At 38.4% G+C, this 19,520-nt stretch overlaps 1 protein-coding gene across 1 annotated transcript in view; it reads left to right on the plus strand.

Annotated features, from left to right (window-relative positions):
• Positions 1–423: 423 nt before the first annotated feature.
• Positions 424–19,520, plus strand: part of sestd1 (SEC14 and spectrin domains 1) — a 55,436-nt gene continuing 36,339 nt past the window's right edge. Inside the window, exons 1-6 of the mRNA XM_053497300.1 lie at positions 424–541; positions 3,649–3,711; positions 4,761–4,846; positions 8,040–8,148; positions 11,537–11,627; positions 16,090–16,203. Coding sequence (XP_053353275.1) covers positions 4,792–4,846; positions 8,040–8,148; positions 11,537–11,627; positions 16,090–16,203 — 369 coding nt within the window. The 5' untranslated portion in view covers positions 424–541; positions 3,649–3,711; positions 4,761–4,791. The remainder of the gene's footprint in view (positions 542–3,648; positions 3,712–4,760; positions 4,847–8,039; positions 8,149–11,536; positions 11,628–16,089; positions 16,204–19,520) is intronic.

A 19,520-nucleotide genomic window follows, 5' to 3' on the forward strand; every position in this document is an offset into this window, starting at 1 on the left:
TGTTGGTGGGTGACTCGCTTGCTGAAGGTGTAAAGCTAGAAATAGTCTAGAGTATTGATTAGACACAGTTGTCACTCAAGTTAGATACCCACCATGTTTGTAGACAACAGACCCATTGCAGATTTGTTTCCTTGTTCCAGTTCCAGTTCTTACCAAAGTTGTTCAATGGGGTTAAGGTCAGACTGTGTGTATGACCCTTAAATTCTTTTAATCCTCTGAGTTTGTTTTTTTTTATATATAGCATTGTGACCCTATACACAATATTGATAGTTTTTATTGTATAAGAATGTATTATATATAAACTCGTCAGATTTATTATATTTAAAGTGTCCATGCACAGGGTTTGGCTACATCTTGGCTCCGCCCATCGTTTTTACCAAATTCTATTGGTTGGCGTGTTTATGGGCCTGGCTTTGGTGGATACGACCCGCCCCTTTTCCACAAAACACAGTGGCTAAGGTATTTAGCAGCTCTATGGTCGTTTTATAATAAACAGCTCCTGGGTGTATATAATATATCAGCGCCTGAAGCCGGAGAAAAGGTAAAGTGTGACTGAGAGATTCGTTTTACACGTGAATTTGCTTGTTATTACGAGCGGAGCGTTATAATGCGTGGCTTTTTTTGTGAGCTAAAGGAGGATGAGCCATTAGTACTGGTGTCATTTAACCTTATTGGTTGCTAAGCTAACACAGCTAAGGGCTGTTTCGCTGAGGGTAACGGATGTTAATTAAAAACACTGCATGCTAACAAATGTAGCATTGGTCTGAGAAAAATCCTGTTGTATCCAACTATACACACGCGCACACTTACGCGCGCACACAGGCGCGAGCAGAGCGGGGGGAGAAATCACAGTTACAATGAAAACGATGCCGTTTCAGGGTTAACATTATACAGATATTTTAAACGGTTAAGTCGCGTGCACACATTTCAAACAGTTTAGCGGTTATTCCAACCGTAGTTCCTAATCTGAACTGTGATAATAGAAGTGGATATGGGGAAGGTACCCGGATGTAGCCGTGGCGTACTTGTTTAATCGCGAGTGCGTAAGAGTCGATGAGGCCGGGGTAGCGCTTTAGAACGCGGCCGCATACTAGTGTACTAAACAGTGTGTGAGAATAGTACGCATCCTGATTCATGCACTTTGAGTGAGGGAACGGGATTTTGTGTATGCTGTGACTGATAGATCCCAAGTAGATGGTTTGATTGTTTATAGTAAGTTCAGTGAAGTTTCTAAAAACAACTTATTAATAATGAGTTTGTATTTTGCTGCTGATATTTGGACTTTTTTGGGGCCAAAAATGTCCCAAAACTAGAAGAGCCAAAAATGTCTGTGTAGTTTTCTTAGAAGTGTTATTTTTAGAATGTTCTTTTTTGAGTTATTGAATATTACTAATATGTGCAATTTTTCAGTTTGTCTATGAACTCAGGCATGTATAAAGAATGGCATGTAATTGTCAATAAAAGCTTTTGACACTTATGAACTACTTATTAATTATGCTTGGGTATACCAGAGTAACATCTGGCAAAACAATGTAAAAGCATTAATGCAGCAGACTAAAAATCAATATTTGTGTCATTCTCGAAACCTTTGCCTACGGTTCTGTTTGTGTGCTTGTGTTTTTGTAGGCATAGGAAATCGCGTTAATCTTGGTGCTTAATTATGGTCAACCATCACACAAGATATTTTGCTTATATTTTTCCAGAATGCGTAATTTTAATGGATAAATGTTTAAGCAATGGTTACAATGTTTATTCGGTCAAAATTCTTTGCATATCATACATGCCAAATCCACCCAAAATAATTTGTAAAAGTGAAAAAAAGTTTATTTATTTATTTATTTTTAAATATATTTTTCATGCACATTTCTGAAAGGATTGCTCGGAGACCAGGCCTCATTATATTACTTGAGGAAGAAAAATGGCTGAGGTAAACCATATCATATTCTACAAAGAGGAGATGTAAAGTGGCACCAAACCCTACATTTAACACATGAGAGCCAGTCACTAGGTGGCCATCATGTGATTTTTACTCGCTTTACATAAGTTTGCATAAATTCGTCTTTGCCCATAATTCCGGGTTTGTCCAACGGCTCAACTCCACAAGGACACAATGTTACTTTTATCTGTGTCTATATCTTATTAATTTTGAGCTGTGAATCAAGTTTAGACCGTAAATTCAATTTCTGGCTGTTGCGATATTCAGTGAAACTTGTGGTGTTAATTGTTTAGATGTCATGTCTCGCGCAAGGAGATCGTCTGTTCCACTCCAGTCCAGTAGGTGGTGATAATCCACTGGTGTTGTGATATTTTCATCAACAAAAAATGTATTAGTATAATAGTTACACATTAACATGTACTACTGATCCATTATTTAAAAATAAATAAATAAAACCCTTACAACAAAGTAGACTGCATCTTGGGAGCTTTGTAAAACTTCTTAAACACAAAGCTCATCGCTACGAGATAAAAAGTCTACAGACGGTGCTAAATACATGGTTAGAACAGCTCTTACCCCGTGGGTTTCCATTGATTATCAGCTGCTATCCGTCTTTGACAACAACAAGGCACTCACACTTAAAGAAGAGTCCAAACCAAACTTCTCTATTTAAGTCTTACTTGGTCTAAAGTAACTCATGTAGCTAGCTAATCCACTTAATTTCAAACAAATTTAATAACATTGTAAAGAACGAGCCTCATAGTGTTTGTGTGCAGTTTTTAGTTGCTATGTAGAACGTGGAAACATAGACTCGTATATGTGGCTCCATAGATCCCCTGATCACCTGATTAATTATATTGATGAGTACCAATAAAGTTATTGATTCAGTTATTGAACTGGGAAATCTAGTGTAATGAAGTCCATATCTAAACCAACACATTGGCCTATTTCAGATATGATGCTCATTTTAGGATGCAGGATGACTCTTGAGTATGTTTCCAATGCTGAGCAGGTATAATTTTGGTAGTGAATCTCCATTCAATTACATTGATGTGTGAGTGTAGTATAGATCAGCAGTTCAAACAGTACAAGCTCAGCAATCCCCCCCCCCCCCCCCTCTATCAAGATTTTTTTTTTCTTGTTCGTTTATTCAGCATTGACACTGAGGCAACTCCCAGTAACACAATTGTACCACAGTCATGAGAAGAAAAAAAGTTTTCTGCTCAGCCGCGATGCTGTGGAGTTTCCTTTTCCATCAGTTCTGTTTATAATGGCTGGTTAACATGCTGTTTAACCAGCTTTCCGTCCTTTACCAACGGATTGCACAAGACGAGTTGCAAGACATCGGCATAGTTTTTTTTGTATCCTGGCTCTGTTCTATAAAATAATGACGTTTAATGATCTGGCGGTTTACAGTGCACCCACTTCTACATACATTTATTATACCTCTATTAACAGAAGTGTTTCAGCAGAATGTATTTTAAAGGGTGTAGGCTAATAATGAAAATGCATTTCTGGCACTTTATCAGATACTTAAGGAACTGTTCACACTCAGCAGTTTAAAACTTAGTTTGTGACTAGGGAAAGAGAACAAAGTGGGAGCAAAGCTTGTTCCTCTCCATGGTTGTCTGTGGTGTTATCCTTCTAAAGTCCAAGATGTCCCAGGTTTGTTATTCTGACATGCATTCTGCTTTCCTGTGTGCCCCTGACAGGACATGGGTAACAGAGATAACGCATGAGAGAATGATCCAGACTGTTCCAGGGCACTCTTTCAGGTGAGACACAGCACACAGAAAGGTGGATGATGGAAGATGTTAAACTGATAAACTGATATTGATCGATTTATATAGAGAGATGTAGCCAGTTTCGGACATGACACCTTTCAGATGTGCAAGCACACAATTTCATCCCATGACTTTACAGAATGAAAAGCGCTTTGCTTGCACAGCTGAAGAAGGACTTTTATCCAAGAAAAACAAATGTTTGTCCTTAAACTTGGCACCACAATGCAGTTTTTATTCCCTCTGCTGTCAGGGCAAATGGGTTTATTTCTTTCTAATAGTGCTAGGTGAGCTGGACCCTATATTTATGTCATCATTGTAATTTCCTCTTATTATTTAAAAAAATATCTAAAATAATCTACTCTGCCTTCAAATATAACGATTTAGTTAAAATCAAGTTCTCCTCGGTCTCAGTGTTTTAGTATTTTACAGCCTTGTTGGTGTTGGAATCTGTTGTTCAGAGTTGCAGAGTGTAGAAGCGTCTTTACGATGATTTAATCAAAGGAACCCAATCTAATTTTCCGACCCATTCATTATTTTATCGAGTTGAGTCCGCTGGTATATGGTACACATTTCCACTAAAGGATATTATTTGGCACCATGAAACATAAGCAATGCTGTTACTATTGGCGTTCCAGGTCGATCCTGAGGGTTAGAGCTGTGTGAGATTTTTTTTTTTTCTTTAATTTTGTTATTTTCTTCTTCTTTTCTTTTTTTTTCTCTTGACTAATACAATGAATGCAGCTCTGAACAACGTGCAACATGTCCAAAGCTGTTTCTTGTCTTCTCTTTTCTTTTTTAATGGAGAGAAATATGAGAAACAAGGCGTAGCCAGCATGGCGATGACAAAACAATAATGCAGGTTTATTTACACTGTTACTTCAAGGCGATCAGAAATGAAGTACAAATCCAAGGCTTTGGCATGTCTTATTTTTAAGTTAATTTAATTAGACAAATTATGTTTAAACTTCTGAACATAAATGTGAAGATTTTCTGACCTCTCTCTCTCTTTTTTTTTTATTATTATTATTTTTTTTATACAGCTGTCTAATTTGAGGGGCGAATCACTAAAGCATGGAGGCTTCCACCATTTTGCCTGTACTGAAGAAGAAATTGGCGTTTTTGTCAGGTACCAAATGAAGCAGTCATACTATCTAATGTCATGCACTTTAGTTTTGTTGCATATTATCTGTCAAAGATGATTTTTCAAGAATAATAATAGTAATAAAATGCTGAATGGCCAAAAAAGTTTTAGAAAAAAACAACTAAGGCGATTTGAAATATCTGGAACTGGGTTACGAACCTTTTAGGAAAATTTTCAAAGCCTGAAAGGATAGTGTTGGACTGACAACTTTGTGGAAGAAATCAACGGGAAAACCCAGAGCTATGTTTAATAGTGAAAGTAAGAGCATTTCCACACACACAGTGTGATGAGAACTCGCATGATTGGGACTAAACAGTTGTGTGTTCATAAGAAAACCATGTGTTCGTGAAACTAATCAGAAAAAAAGGCTTCAGTTTGCTAGGGAGCATAAAGATGGATGATAGGAGCTTTAGAATAAGAAGGGAAGCACATGAAGTGATGCACACATCATACATAGTGGCCACTGTACAAGCCTCTGGAGGCAGTGTTATGATCTGGGTTTGCTTCAGTTACTCACTTCTAGGCTGTTATGTAGCAATAAAATGAAGTCATCTGATTGCTGATTTCTCTACAGGCATCTATTAGCAAGGTTTTTTAACAGGATGGATCTCAACCATGCAGTCATACACAGGACCACACGGGACTAGAGTCACTAGAACTCAGCCAGGTGATGTTGCTATCGCCTGGATCAGTTGTCACACTGGGGTTGTGGTAAATCGTAATAGGTCCTTGTGGATCTGACCAGAGCATTAGATGACAAAGGAATCAAGAGACTCTCAGACAGAATTCAACAGGAGAGGATAGTTTTTATTTTGTGCGCATTATCAGCCTGGGCAGTGTAATCCAAACATAAGTTACAAAACAACCATTTTATACTGAGACGTCAACACACAAACCCAAGACAAAGAAGGAGGAACTATAGAATAAAATCACAATCAAGCTTATAAACGTTATATGAGAGTAATTAAACAAAGGCAACTTACAAATATCACACTGAGACCGTTTAAACATTTAATGATCATGTCAAACCCATGTTAAATATTACAGGAAATAAATCTCTCATTTCCACTCTCATGTTTCTCGTTCCTCAATTCACTCGAAGGAAAGGGATTACTGTGTCATGGTCACTTTATCCAATTCACATCATCTCCCTTATCATGGCTGAATAGTTCAATCTTATAGTCATAGTACTGGAATGTTTAGTTAGAAGAGCAGTATCTTCTCTTGTTGATGATTAACAGTTTTAAACTCTGCTGTTAGAAGAAAATTTAACTAGAACTGCATTCATAAGGTTAATATTGTCTGTAAATTATTTATTATTATAATTTTTTTTTGTCCGTGAACCATGGTTTCATCCTTGCTTTGCTGTTTTCCCCCCTTATCTGAAAATCTGATTTTTTCCACCCATCTTTTCTCTCCCACAGTGCCATCTGGAAACAACTTTTGTCTCATCTTGTTTAGGAGTCTATCGCAGTATAAGCTGATTGATTACGGGCTGCTATAATGTGAAGGACAGTTCAAACCACTAATGACAGGCACTCGTGGGTTTTAACGTGTAATTTCTAGGATCAAGTGGTGTTGAAATATGAAACACACTTTCTTGTAGTTAATAAAAGAGAGACAGTTTATGCAGCGGTCTCCTTGTTTCAGTTCCAGTGAAGCTCTGAGGTCAGTGTGCGGGGAAGGGGAAAAATACAATTTTGTGGTGAAAATTCATTTTTGAATACACAGTTTGAGCAGTTAGTGTTCAAGGGCACATTATTTAATCTAACATCTGACATTGTCTCTGTGTGTGTTGTGTGCAAGAAATTTAAACATTAAGGCGACATGCTGCTTTTGGAAAATATTCACCATGAAGTAGCATTACTATTTTCTCCCTAAAATTTTGTGTATGATAACTTTCAGCCCAGCGTGTTTTATCTGCTCACCACACAGCCATTTACCAACAAAAATACATTTTATTCATTTATAGTTGCTTTTGGTGTTGTGTTACATCAGTGAACCAAGTTAGATGTTATAAACAGTTGTTCCCTCACCAGCATCTCCTTTTTTCCCCCTTTTTCTTTTAAGTTAGGAAGACCAAAAAAATGCAGCTTGCCATGTCACTTTTCTGTGATATAAAAAGACAGTTCTATAGGTTTGACAATGAGGACTCTTTCCATAAATAATGAATTAAATAAAATGAAATAAGCTCTGCTATACCAATATTTTGAAAATTTTTTCTTTTGTTCCTTTTTTTTTTTTTTTATTGCGCTATTAGTCATAGATTATGTGGACTGTGTATCATACAAGTCTTTGTAGCGCCTTAGTATAGTATAAACTTTGTCTGGACTGGTTAGAAAATTAGAAAGCAAATCTGCACCTTCAGTCCAACCAAAATTAGGCAACGCTGTGTTAAAGTAATTATTTCGTTTGGTCAAGTGTGATTGACGTTGTAAAATGTTTGTACAGTACGTCCCCAACTTGCGAACATTCGAGTTATGAATTTTTACAGATATGAAACGGACCACAGTTCTACGAATATTTGTAGATGCGAACAAATCATGGAAGTAGCTCACGTGTCTTATACAAAAAATAGACACAGCAGTGCACCAGATACCAATATTTACAATTATATACATTATTTTCAGTGTGTAAGTGAATGTAAGTCTGGTGTATATAGTATGTATGTTTGTGCGTGTGGGGGTGCTGGAAAAATGAGTCTGCCTCACCGTAATCATTTAATCAGTCCAGGAGCATGATGAGAGAAAATGTCTGTCCTGTAAAGCTGCCCTGATGGTCAATAATTCTAATTTAGGAAAATCCTCAACGAGAGTTCATAGTCCCATACAATGAAAAACAGCTCTAAGACAAAATGGCGTCCGAGATTCCCCTTCACGATTTAAAGGTGCAGAGACGACACTGTTACATTTGACGTGTGAGATTCATTTCCTTAGACGCAGTTACAGTTTTTGGCCTCATGCTTTCAGTGTGGGGAGAGGGAACAGCAACGTGGATTGGTTTGCTTTATCTTGTATATTTAAGTCAAAGACATAGAAGACTCACTGTTGGATTTTAGAACTAATCCTACTTATGAACATACTTTCAGAAGGGAACTCGTTCATAAGTTGGGGACTGCCTTATACTGCTGACCTCCTGTTCCTAATTTGGTCATCATTCTATCTTTCTTACTCTTCAGGAGGTAAAGATCGGCGCAGTGGCCTGATCCTAACCATCCCGCTATGCACGGAGCAGACAAGCATGGAGGAGCTCAGCTCCACACTGGACTACCTGCTCGGCATCCCCAGGTCAGCAAACTCCCACCTCTTTTCCACAGCATCATAAGTACCTGCTGATCTGTTGAATATTTAAGTAGTTTTTTTGTTTTTTGTTGTCCACGTTTTGTTGTGTATTAGCACTAAAAGACAGAGTGATGTTAGCTAAATTAACATGGTCCCTTTGGCATCATGAACATGGCATAAATACATTTCCTTTACTTTATTAGTAGTTGGCAGTAGTGTGCTTCTTGTTCCTATTATTATTATTATTATTATTATTATTACTGTTGCTTCATTGTTTGTAGCAGCAGCAGCAGCAGCTGCTGCTTTATTCCCTATTGGGATTCGTATCATCAGTCATCCTTTATTGCTTCAATATTAAACATTTTCGGTATTGATTTTTTTTAAGACCCTCTGAGCATTGCGTTCGCTCTGTGCTTCTAAAAGGTTTTTGATGCATTGCTCTCCTCTCTTCCGATCTCGCCAGTTGTTTTGTAATGCGTTTGCCAGGGGAAGATGGATCCCCTCTTAACCTGCTTCACCCTGGCAGCGACACCATGTAGCAAAATGGCTAAAGTGTTTCTGGTTTGCAGCATGCGGAGGTGCAGAACCTGTTTCATATTAGTACATCTGTAGCTTATACAGACAGGAGCACTCTCTCAGATTGACACACCACTAAGAGGTTCATGAAGAAATCATCTTACTGTGATTTACACAAACAAATGGTTCAGTGCTCGCATCTGATTGGTCTAGAGGTTTGAGCAGGAAGTTACTCATTGCTTGAATGGTGTATTACATTAGATCTTTTTATAAGCAAAACATCATTTATTCATTCTATACTGATTATTGTTCAGAGTCACAGGAAGCCTGGACACAACCTGGACACTTCTAACACTCACACACTACAGGAAATTTAGGAACACCAATTAGCCTAATCTGTATGTCTTTGGATTGTGGGAGGAAACCAGAGTACCAGGAGGAAACCCACTAAGCACGGGGAGAACATGCAAACTCCATACACACACACGCAGACCCTGAGGTGGAAATCAAACCCTCGACCTTGGAGGTGTGAGGCCACAGTGCTAACCACTAATCCACTGTGCAGCCTATAAACAAAACAAAACACTTTCAGATGTGTGTGCTTAAAGGGAATAAGTAACTCTGTGTGTCATACGCTAGTTTCGAATTGCAGTGTTTTTTGGCCTGTTGCTCTTTAGGTATTTCTTCCTTAAGTTAAGTGAGGCATGAAACTCGTGTGCATGCTGTTATAGAAAAATAATCAACATCTTGCCAGTGTAAGTCACCTTCAGGCAATGTGAGGTTGCCCCTCCCCCAACGTGTATTAGGTTATTTTACTATACATATGTTCATAAGTGTTTTGTTCCTCTTATACCACATCAGCGTGCAAAACGATACTTGTAGCATAACAAAGGTTATATGTATGGAGTGTCCACTACCTGCTCCCGCTGTTACTATAGAAACCTACAGTGATGTGAAGTGATAAAACCACCGGATTTATTTCCAGAGTCTATTATATATGAGCACGCAGGAAGGACTTTGGGCCTCAGCAGCTTTACCGTATTAAAATTCATGTAATTACTTCTGCTCTCCATCTTGATAATTTTTTTCCCCTAAATTTGACTCTCTTGTGTCTGCCATTAATTATTAAAAGTGTCGCATGTTCCCGTGTTGCCACACGCGCTTCTCTTAGATTGCTCTACACCGATATTGTATAAGCGATTTAATGAGCCTGGCGTCTGATCACAGACCCTTCAGACCGATCCAGAGTGCCATTTAAATGCCAGCCGAGCCGTGCTGCAGTCCGACACGCCCCTTCATTTCAGAGCTGGCCTGTATTCTTGGAATATTTGAGTCGGTGCTAAAATATCACCTTACTTGGCAAACGGACGAGTGTGGATTTTTCAGTGCATGTAGGACAGAAACATGGCGTGAAAGGTTAGGGCTTGTTCTCATTCTCTGGTAAATGCACATCATTGTGTTGCTGAGTAGAAATGTTAGGGCCTGCCTCTCTCTCTGTTCATTCATTTTCTCTTCGGTTAGTTGTTTAATAATATCAACCTTTAAATCAGTGCTTCTGTCTCTTTAGTTATCTCTGTTCAAATTTCTATTCCATTATGACAAAATCCCCCAAAATTTTCTTTACGGCATCTTGTATAATTTAGAGTCCACATTTATAGGTTAGTTTGGGAACGGGAGGCTGGTTTGTGTTCATGCACCTTTCAGATTGTGACTTAATTGCACAATGGTTGGCTCTAGATTTATCAATTAGCTTTTTTTTTTTTTTTTTTTTTTTTCTCATCATGGTACTGACACTTGAGTAAAAAAATGCTTCTTTAATGCATTGCATGTCATCTTTGAGTGGAAAAAAACTTTAAAACATATATATATTCCTTATACACCAAAGGTAAAAATCCAGCACTCCAGCATTTCCCTAAAAGTCTGGTTTTATAGACCAATAAAGCACAAGTCAAAGCGAACCCAAGGCCGCTCTCTTTTAAAAAGGGGAAAAAAAACGATCAGATTTCGGGACCACACCCGAAATGCAGAAAAACGGCATTCACACTTCAGCTCAAATGACATGAGTTTGGCTGACAGCAACTCCGTGTTGGCAAACCTTTACATCCTGATACTTCATTGATTGGCCGTTTTTATCAAATTTTTTTATTTGTTGTTTCATCTTATTAATACCTTTTTATACAGTAAGTCCCCAACTTGAGAACATCCAAGTTATGAATTTTCACAGATACGAACTTGCCGCGGTTCTACGAATGCTCGTAGATACGGACAAATTGCGGAAGTAGCTCACGTGTATTAGTGTACCAATATTTACAATTTATATAAAATATTTTCAGTATGTATGTGAACGTATAAAACATCATATTGTAAGTTTAGGGGTGCGGGCGGAATAAGTCGGCCTCGTCAGTTTCAATAAATCAGTCTAGAAGCACGATGATAAAAAGTGGCTGTCCTTTAAACCTGTCTTGATGGTGAATAATCCTAATTTCCAAAATCATCACAGTCTACAAAACAGCTCTGAGACAAAATGGTATCTGTTGAAGCGCCATGCAGCTTACAGATTTTTGGCCACATGTTGGCAGTGTGGGGAATAGGGGACATGTGCACCGCCTAGATTTAGCCAAGTGGATTGATTGGTATGCTTTACATTGTTTAATTATGTCAAGATTCTGTGTCGCACATAAGAACAAATCCGACTTATAAACATGCTCCTGGGAATGGAACACATTTGTCAGGGACTTACTGTACATCTTTCTCTTGACCTTAGTCCCGCTATCAAACTCTCTTTTTAATTATGCAGCCATGTCTCATTTTCTCTTTCTTTCTCTATCCATTTTTATTTAAGTCTCTCTAAATTTGTCAGTTTTGTGTGTTTTTACAGTGAGAAGTGTAAAGCACGTGGTTTCACAGTCATCGTGGATGGCCGGAGATCTCAGTGGAATGTAGTGAAGACGGTCGTTTTGATGCTCCAGGTAGGAAGAGTTGTCTGTCTGTGTGTGTGTGTCTGTGTGTGTCTGTGTGTGTCTGTGTGTGTCTGTGTGTGTCTGTGTGTGTCTGTGTGTGTCTGTGTGTGCTTACACTTCCACTTGAATGTTAGAGGAAGTTGGTTTCCGACATCATCAGCTATAGTTTGTGTAGGAAGAAGCCCGTTGTGTTGTAGACTAAATTGTTTCCCGTGTGTGTGTTAATGCTTCCTTTACTTCACTCCTCTAAATAATGAGCTTTCAGTGCAGAAAAGGACAGAGTCTAGTTGTTCTGTAAAGCCAGAACGTTTCTACACCAGCTACAGGTTAAGAAGAAGCACAGATTTAAACCGGTTCAGGGATTATTTGTAACACAAACTACATTTGCTCCCTCTGCCTGTTTTTTTATTTATTTTTTATTTTTTAGATTCTGTGACCTACAACCGTAGAGATGTATTTTAATAAAACCCTGTGTGATCTGACCTACTTCACGCCATGACTCTTTATGAGAATATATTGCTCAGAAGTTTTCTCTGTGAGAAGCTAAAGCCAATATGCACCTTTTATTAACATGTGGTGTATGTGGGTGGAGACTCGATATGGATTGATTGACTCTTGCCTTACGCTTTACTGTGTTTTATCATGAAGTGAACACCTTGATCCCACATGAAATGCACAGAAATCTTGGAGGAAGAACACGGGCAGCTCTGAGCAGTTTTTATTTTCGGTATTTATAGACTGTACTTGCTTTTACGTTTAGAACATAAATGATGCCAAGCCAAGTTTTAGTAAGTCTTTGGTTCATTTTATTAGTATTATTATTTTTTTCTTTTTTTCTTTCTGTTTCATGTACGAAACAGGATACTAACAGCTTAATTATCGAGGCAGATAAGTGATGGCACCCTATAAACGGTGGAGAAGTTAACGTTTGTCTGGGAATGAGCTCCATGACTGGAAGATTTTTGCACAATGCATTTCCTGATTAATTTTAATAAATTCTGTGGCTCCCATTGCACAGTTGTGTAGTATTTATTAGAGAGCTAACATTAGCAGTTTAGAGTAAGGATTAAAAAATATTTTTAAAAATCTTAAACTTTTATTAAAGTCTGTTTTCTCTCCTTGATTTTCTAGGGTAGTTAATACTTTGAGTTTATGTTAAGGGTCTTAAGTTTTAATCACGATGTCAGATTTACAAAGAAACTGAGCTGTCAGTAACTGTTTAAACTGACTAAACATTAAATCATAAAAAGATTACAGTTTAAAAAAAAAAAAAAAAAAAAACAGACGCCGAGGGGGTATTTTGGCTCTAATGTGCCTCCTTAAAATCACCACCAGAAAAGCCATTGTGCTCCCTGAGAACAAAAACTGCAGACCATCGAAACAGCAGCAGTATGTGGCAATCACTACATAGTAGGTTTTGCATAGTCCTTTTTCACACATTTATTCAGTGATAAGCTTATGCTAGTAGCAGTGTGTACTCTCGTTATTTACACATTTTTATTTTAAATGTATTTAAACACTCTCTACTGAAAGTGCCTGTTAACGAAAGGTTTAAATGCACTATATAATTATAAACTGAAAAAAGTTCAGAGCATGATTAGGGAGAAAAACATTTTGCGGGGAAAAGGGAAGGATTGGGCCTCATCCCATAGAGACGCGTTACACTTCTCCTATTTTCTGTTGCAGCAGGCAGAGCTCGTAGCCTTTGACCTTAATTTTTTAGAAACACTTGATTCTATTCAGCAATGGCAGATTTCTCCCTTATTTCCACATGCAGCACTGAATAGCAGTGTCGAAGAGCATTTCTGCCCAAAATTGGTCATCTCTTTCGTGCCTGAGGGGAACTGACTGAAAAACAGACTTCTCCGCGTCTGCTTCTCATTTGGTGTCACAGTTCACTTCCATGTTTTTATCTCGAGAGGAAAAAATGGCAAACATTTTCAGCTGATATACAGCACAGCTCAATAGATTACACAATTGTAGATTGTAGATTCATTACATGTCACGTCAGATATTCTAAGCCTTTTTTGTTGGGTTTAAATTTTGACGATTAGTGCTCACAGGTCACAAATAAAAAGGAAAATCCAATATCTCAAAATATTTAAATATTTCACTTCAAGTTTGAGTAAATTACTATAAATGCTGTTTAGCTTAGTACATTTAACCACAATCATGGGGAAGACGTCTGACTTGATGGTTGTCCAGAAAAATAGCAACACCATCCACATGAAGGTTAAGACAGAGATCATCAACTAAAGGGCAGACTGTTCAGAGTGCTGTATCGAAGCATATTTATGGAATGTTGACTGGAAAGCAGAAGTGTGGAAGAAAGAGGTGGGCAAGCAACAAAGATAAATGCAGACTTAAGAAGATTGTCAATTAAAGCTTATTGAAGAACTTGGGTGAGTTTCACAAGGAGTGGAGTGATGCTGGAGTCGAAAATCAAGAGCCACCACACGCAGATGTCTTCAGGAAAGTGGTTACAGCTGTTGCATTCCGAGTATCAAGCCACTTCTGAACCAGAGACAACGTCAGAAGCATCTTACCTGGGCTAAGGTGGGGGGATAAAACCTGGACTATTGATTAGTAATTCAACATCCTCTTTTACAGATGTCATTTTTTCATTTCGTTGGGAAATCAATGTCCCAGAGTACTTATCTCCTGTCCATAGTGACAAAACTACCATTAACTGGTTTGCTGACTGAAATTACTGTGCTTGATTCGTCAGCCAATTAGCCTGATCTGAACCCGATAGAGAATCCGTGGGCTCTACTAAAGAGGAAGATGCTATCAAGCAACCTGGTCTTCAGTAACGCCTCAGCAGTGCCACAAGCTAATTGCCTTCATGCTATGCAGCATTGAAGTACTGTAGTAATTTATGCTGAACAGGGAAGGGGTAGCTCAGTGGTTAAGGTGTTGCTATACTGAAACATTCCAGGTTTAAACCCCACTACAAAGCTGCCACTTTTTGGGCCCATGAGCGAAGGCCCTCAACTGCCCATGTGTGTAATGATATAAAAATGTAATTTGCCCTGCAAAAGGCCATCTGGCAAATGGCATAACTGTAAATGAACAAGTCATGACCAGTGTTGGGTGTAACGGGTTACAAAGTACTTGGATACTTTTTTGATGTAACATGTAATCTAACGCGTTCGGTCCGCCATTTAAGTTCTCATTGATTTAGTTACTTTTTCAGAAATGTAATCCGTTATTCAGACAATTTATGTAATCCGTGAGCCAGACAGCAGTCATTCCCAATCCGTTTGTGTGTGTCAAAGTCGTCCCACAAGCCCCGCCCCCCTCTGTTATTCCTGCTGTTATACCCCTATCTCACCTGTGCGGTTTGACTATGAGAGGACCGACGTGCGGAAAGATGGAAACCTGATTACGTCGCCAAAACCCGCAGTGAATCATGATCAGCTGTACTTATGGCAAGCGCCATGTGAATTAGGAATGTATCCTTAAATTGTTTTTTAGTTAAATCTTAAAACGCAAAAATTCTGTAGTGTCTGTAACCATGTCAGATTCATGTTCCAATATTTTAAGATTTAGCATTTTAGGATAAAATACTTTTTCAGGTTTTTGTCTATTTATGTGAAATCCAAATCGGCCAAGTTTCATCTGAATGACAATTAGGATTAAAAGATTTGAATTCAAAAAGTACACCACATATAAAAGGGGCATTGTATTTAACCAATGTGTCTTTTTATCTGATAGGAATATAAATGTATGTGCATATTTACAAAAAACAGAGCAAGTATTATGTAAAATGGTGTTATAATTCCTATAAAAATTCACTTTTTTGTCTAGGTGAGACTTTTTAGCACAAAGTGCATAAATTAACCAACTTTTCAAACTAAAATATGTTTTTGATCTCATTGAAAATGAGATACTGGGTCATTCATTTTCATGAGCTGTAAAACAAAAAAGGCTTGAAATATGACTTTACATTTGAAATTCGAAATGAGTTTCACTTTTTAAATTACATTATTTTTTTTGGTGGGGCGGGTTCTAAAATCTTACTGAGATGGGTTTTGTTTTATATGGAAATGATGATGAACTTCTAGAAAAGGATCTCGGGGACAGATCGACTTGCAATATTTTATAGTTTTATCAACCCCATCCGCGTACAAAGGGCTGATCGATAAGCTGATGAGCCAGGGCGTTCATGGTTTATAGAGGTGCCGATATTTATGCTTTCCTCCAGCCATTTGCACTTTCAGACAAAGGAGTTTTCAGACCAGACGTGTATACATTTGGCTGTTAAGAAAGACAGTTTAATGATCAGACATAAAATAATTCCCTCTCCTGTCCATACAAGAGAGTTAAACCAGGTGAAGCCTAACTCGCGCTTCCTCCAAGACAGCAGCCACAGCCGGTCACACTGACGCTCCATCACAACTCACCATAACACACACTAACACACACAAAAGTGATTATCTTTTACATTGCTCTGTGTGTGTGTGTTTAGAATGTGATCCCAGCTGAGGTGTCTTTAGTGTGTGTGGTGAAGCCTGATGAATTCTGGGACAAGAAGGTGACCCATTTTTGCTTCTGGAAGGAGAAGGACAGGCTCGGCTTTGAGGTGAGTGCCGCTCTCTCTCTCTCTCTCTCTCTCTCTCTCTGTCTCTACTTTTAGCTCCCTGTCTCCCTTGCCATATATTTTTTTCCACTCTCCCAGTCCTTCCTTTGCTCTTTGCATTTTTATTCTCTCTATCCTTTCTGTTTTTCCTCCTTTCCTTTCTGTCCCACTTCCTCAGGCCTTTCTTTTTTTTCCCCATTCTCTCTGTCACACCTTTGCTCTTGCTTACTTGTTCTTTCCACCCTTTTTTTCCTATGCTCCGTCTTTTCTCCTTTGACATTCTGTCCCTCTCCTTCTTTTATTCTTAAGCTCTCCTTTTGATCCTCCCCCCTCTCTCTCTCTTTATCAGTCCTTTGTTTTGTTCTTCCTCTCTCTACATAGACAAAAAAAAGAATAGAGTATAGAATGAGTAATAAATAAATGTATATAAAATAAGAGTATAAACATTTGGTTAATGATGACTCATGTAAACATTTAAAAATAATAATAAAATAAAAAACACACATTCATTCTTTCTTGATTCTCTTTTCTTCTGTATGTTTTTTTTTTTTTTTGTTCTGTTCATTGTATGATTAGCAGTCCCGTTTTGCTGCTGTACAGAGACGGCTTGTCCTCTGTGCATTTCTAGGGATTTTTCAGCCTAAGGAAGATTTTAAAATCCTACTTCAAAATCCACTATGCCCCCCCCCCCCACCCCCCCAAAAAAAGAAAAAGTTGGATTTCTTTTTAGTTAATCTGATACCGACCAGGAACGGGTGTCTGTTTCCACATAAGAACAATTTCGAGCGTGTGTGTTCTTGGAAAATGTCAGATGGCGCCGCAGGTAGTCAGAGGCACCATTTTCTACACCGACTGAGTGTAATGGACCGTAATGACGAAATGAAATCAGGCAAGAAGCAATTATTTCCCACTGCTGTACACAAACAAGTTGTATAATTTCCTCCAGTCTAATAGCTGCTTTTAAAGGATTTCTTCACACCATCTAGATTGATGTCCATGTATGGGGCCTTGTATTGCAGTGATCTGTGTACCTGAGTCAAGCTCAAGACTCATTATGAGATGCGATTGCGGTTAAGACGCAGGTTGTTATGCAGGAGGTTATTAACTTTTTTTTTTTTCTCCTCCTTGACCATGTCATTCATGAATAACCTGCTTTAATGCTAGACTCTCTTTAAAGTTGTTTAACTTGTTAAACAGATAGGCATCAGTGTTTATAGTTACAACCACAGACCCTAATGCGTCTATATGCAAATCAGCTAGTGCTGTAGAGGCTTATTTAGTGTAGGCTTGAATATCAGTTATCTAATATTTCAAATATGTTATTATATATTATAAGGTATGTTTTTATTCTACACCACCATGTGCAGTAAAAGACCCTCCTGTGAATTGCTCGTTATCCATACTGAAAAGTTTGCGATTGTAATCAGGGCCACGCTAAATAGAAAAATTATCTAATATGGAACTAGGTTGAAATTTTTAAAGGTGAAAAAAAACGTCCTTATTAAACTGTCAATTCTAAGACTTAAAAAAATGCTTTGAACTTTTCGAAAAACTTTTTTTTTGTATTAAAACGTCAAATATCATTCTGACTATTGCGCTATAATAGCTTTGGTATAGCAAAAAAATAAAAATCCTATATAAATAAAAGCTGTCACCTTAAAATTTTAATTGGTTATCTGTTTAAATAGGAAATCTCTGCTTTTTTCTGTCTCGTTCTGCTGAATAAGTGAACAGAATTTTTAAAAGGCTGCTAAAAATCTTGATCTATTCGACACACTCTCGAGCGCATGCGCACACACACACACACACACAAACGCACAAAACTATGTTCCCAGGAGGCACAGATAAACTGCAGCTGATGAGTAGAAACACTGGTTATACGATATCACAAATGTAGTTTATTTAGTAAAAGAAATTTTTTTTTTCCCACCCAGGCCTTTTTTTTTTTTTTACAGCTTGGGTATTTTCATTGAATTATTTATATATATATAAATATGAGGGCTAAATAAATCTGCTTTAAAATACCCTTCATTTTTCCCCTTTTTTTGTGATGGTTCATTGAGCCAGAAAAAAAAGAGAAAACTTTTTATACTCAAATTAGCCTGGGTTTCAGGCAGAAAATTCAAACAGTCCTCAACAAAAGTCCAAGAGGTTGAGCTGGACCTGACCTGACCTGACCTTCTCCTACTATAGACTCATCCAAACCTAATTTTCAGGACACCGTACCACATAAAAACACACTTATCCATCCTGAAACACTGAGTTGTCACCACCTCCTGCACTTCAGTTTAAACTCTGCCCAGATAGGCAGAGCTGGGTCGGGTCTGACTCCGCCCTATAGATGTTTGATTGTACTATAAAGAAGTGACAAGTTGAGTCTCACCGAATGGCTTTTGGAATATTGATGGTAAAACTGATGGCTGCATATTAAGTAAGGGCTTGGTTGAATTTTTTTGGTCCCTCTTAACAATCACTTTTGCCTCTTAGGCAATTGGGAAAAACTTTTTCTCGCTTTAGGTATTAAACCTGAGCTGTTTAGGAGTTTTAAATCACTGTGCAGAGAACAGAGCAAAAACCCAACATGTACATTTTAATGAATCCACCAATGCTGACCTACTGAGCAAGGTAATGTGTGTATAAAAGTGATGGACTGCAGAGCGAGCTTTCTTGTCAATCATGCACCATGAGGAAAGACTGTCAGCCCTGCATTCTGTCTCAACATGAACAAATAATGTCTCTGTGTCCTTCCAGAAGAGTCACGTTTTTATATCTGCTTAGAAATGTGTGTGTGTGTGTTGGAGGTGCCATTTAATTTGCACACCACCTGTTTCAGGATCGTAATGTAGGCCAGCGCTCCCCCCGGGCCGTTTTTTTTTTTTTTTTTTTTTTTCCTTCCGGCCGTTCTGCTATAGCAGATGGTGCCGTCTGGACTAGAACTTAGGTCGCCGTACTGATTGCAGGCAGAGAGGTGACCTCAATGGGGACAGTCAAGGGAAGACCTAACGCCGTTCTCACGAGTGACCTACACGTTGAAGAGGGAGAGGTTTACCGCAGCCGGTACCAGTCATACAGCACAAGCAGCTTCCACTACTCAACTGTTTCCTTAAAAACCTGACACATCCTCCTTTTGGCGTCCATGTTGAAACATACGGCGAATGAGAGGCACTCCCTCTGTCCCTCCTTCACTCTTCTCTCTGCCACTTCATTCCCAGAAGACTGGTTATTCTATCACATTTCTCTGCTAATTGCATGTTCTTTTCTACCCCACCAGTTTAAGAAGTGACTTCTACAGCAGCTGGCTCTTACCCAGAACCCCGTGC

This window comes from Clarias gariepinus, chromosome 5 (assembly GCF_024256425.1).
Source record: "Clarias gariepinus isolate MV-2021 ecotype Netherlands chromosome 5, CGAR_prim_01v2, whole genome shotgun sequence".
NCBI lineage: Eukaryota > Metazoa > Chordata > Actinopteri > Siluriformes > Clariidae > Clarias > Clarias gariepinus.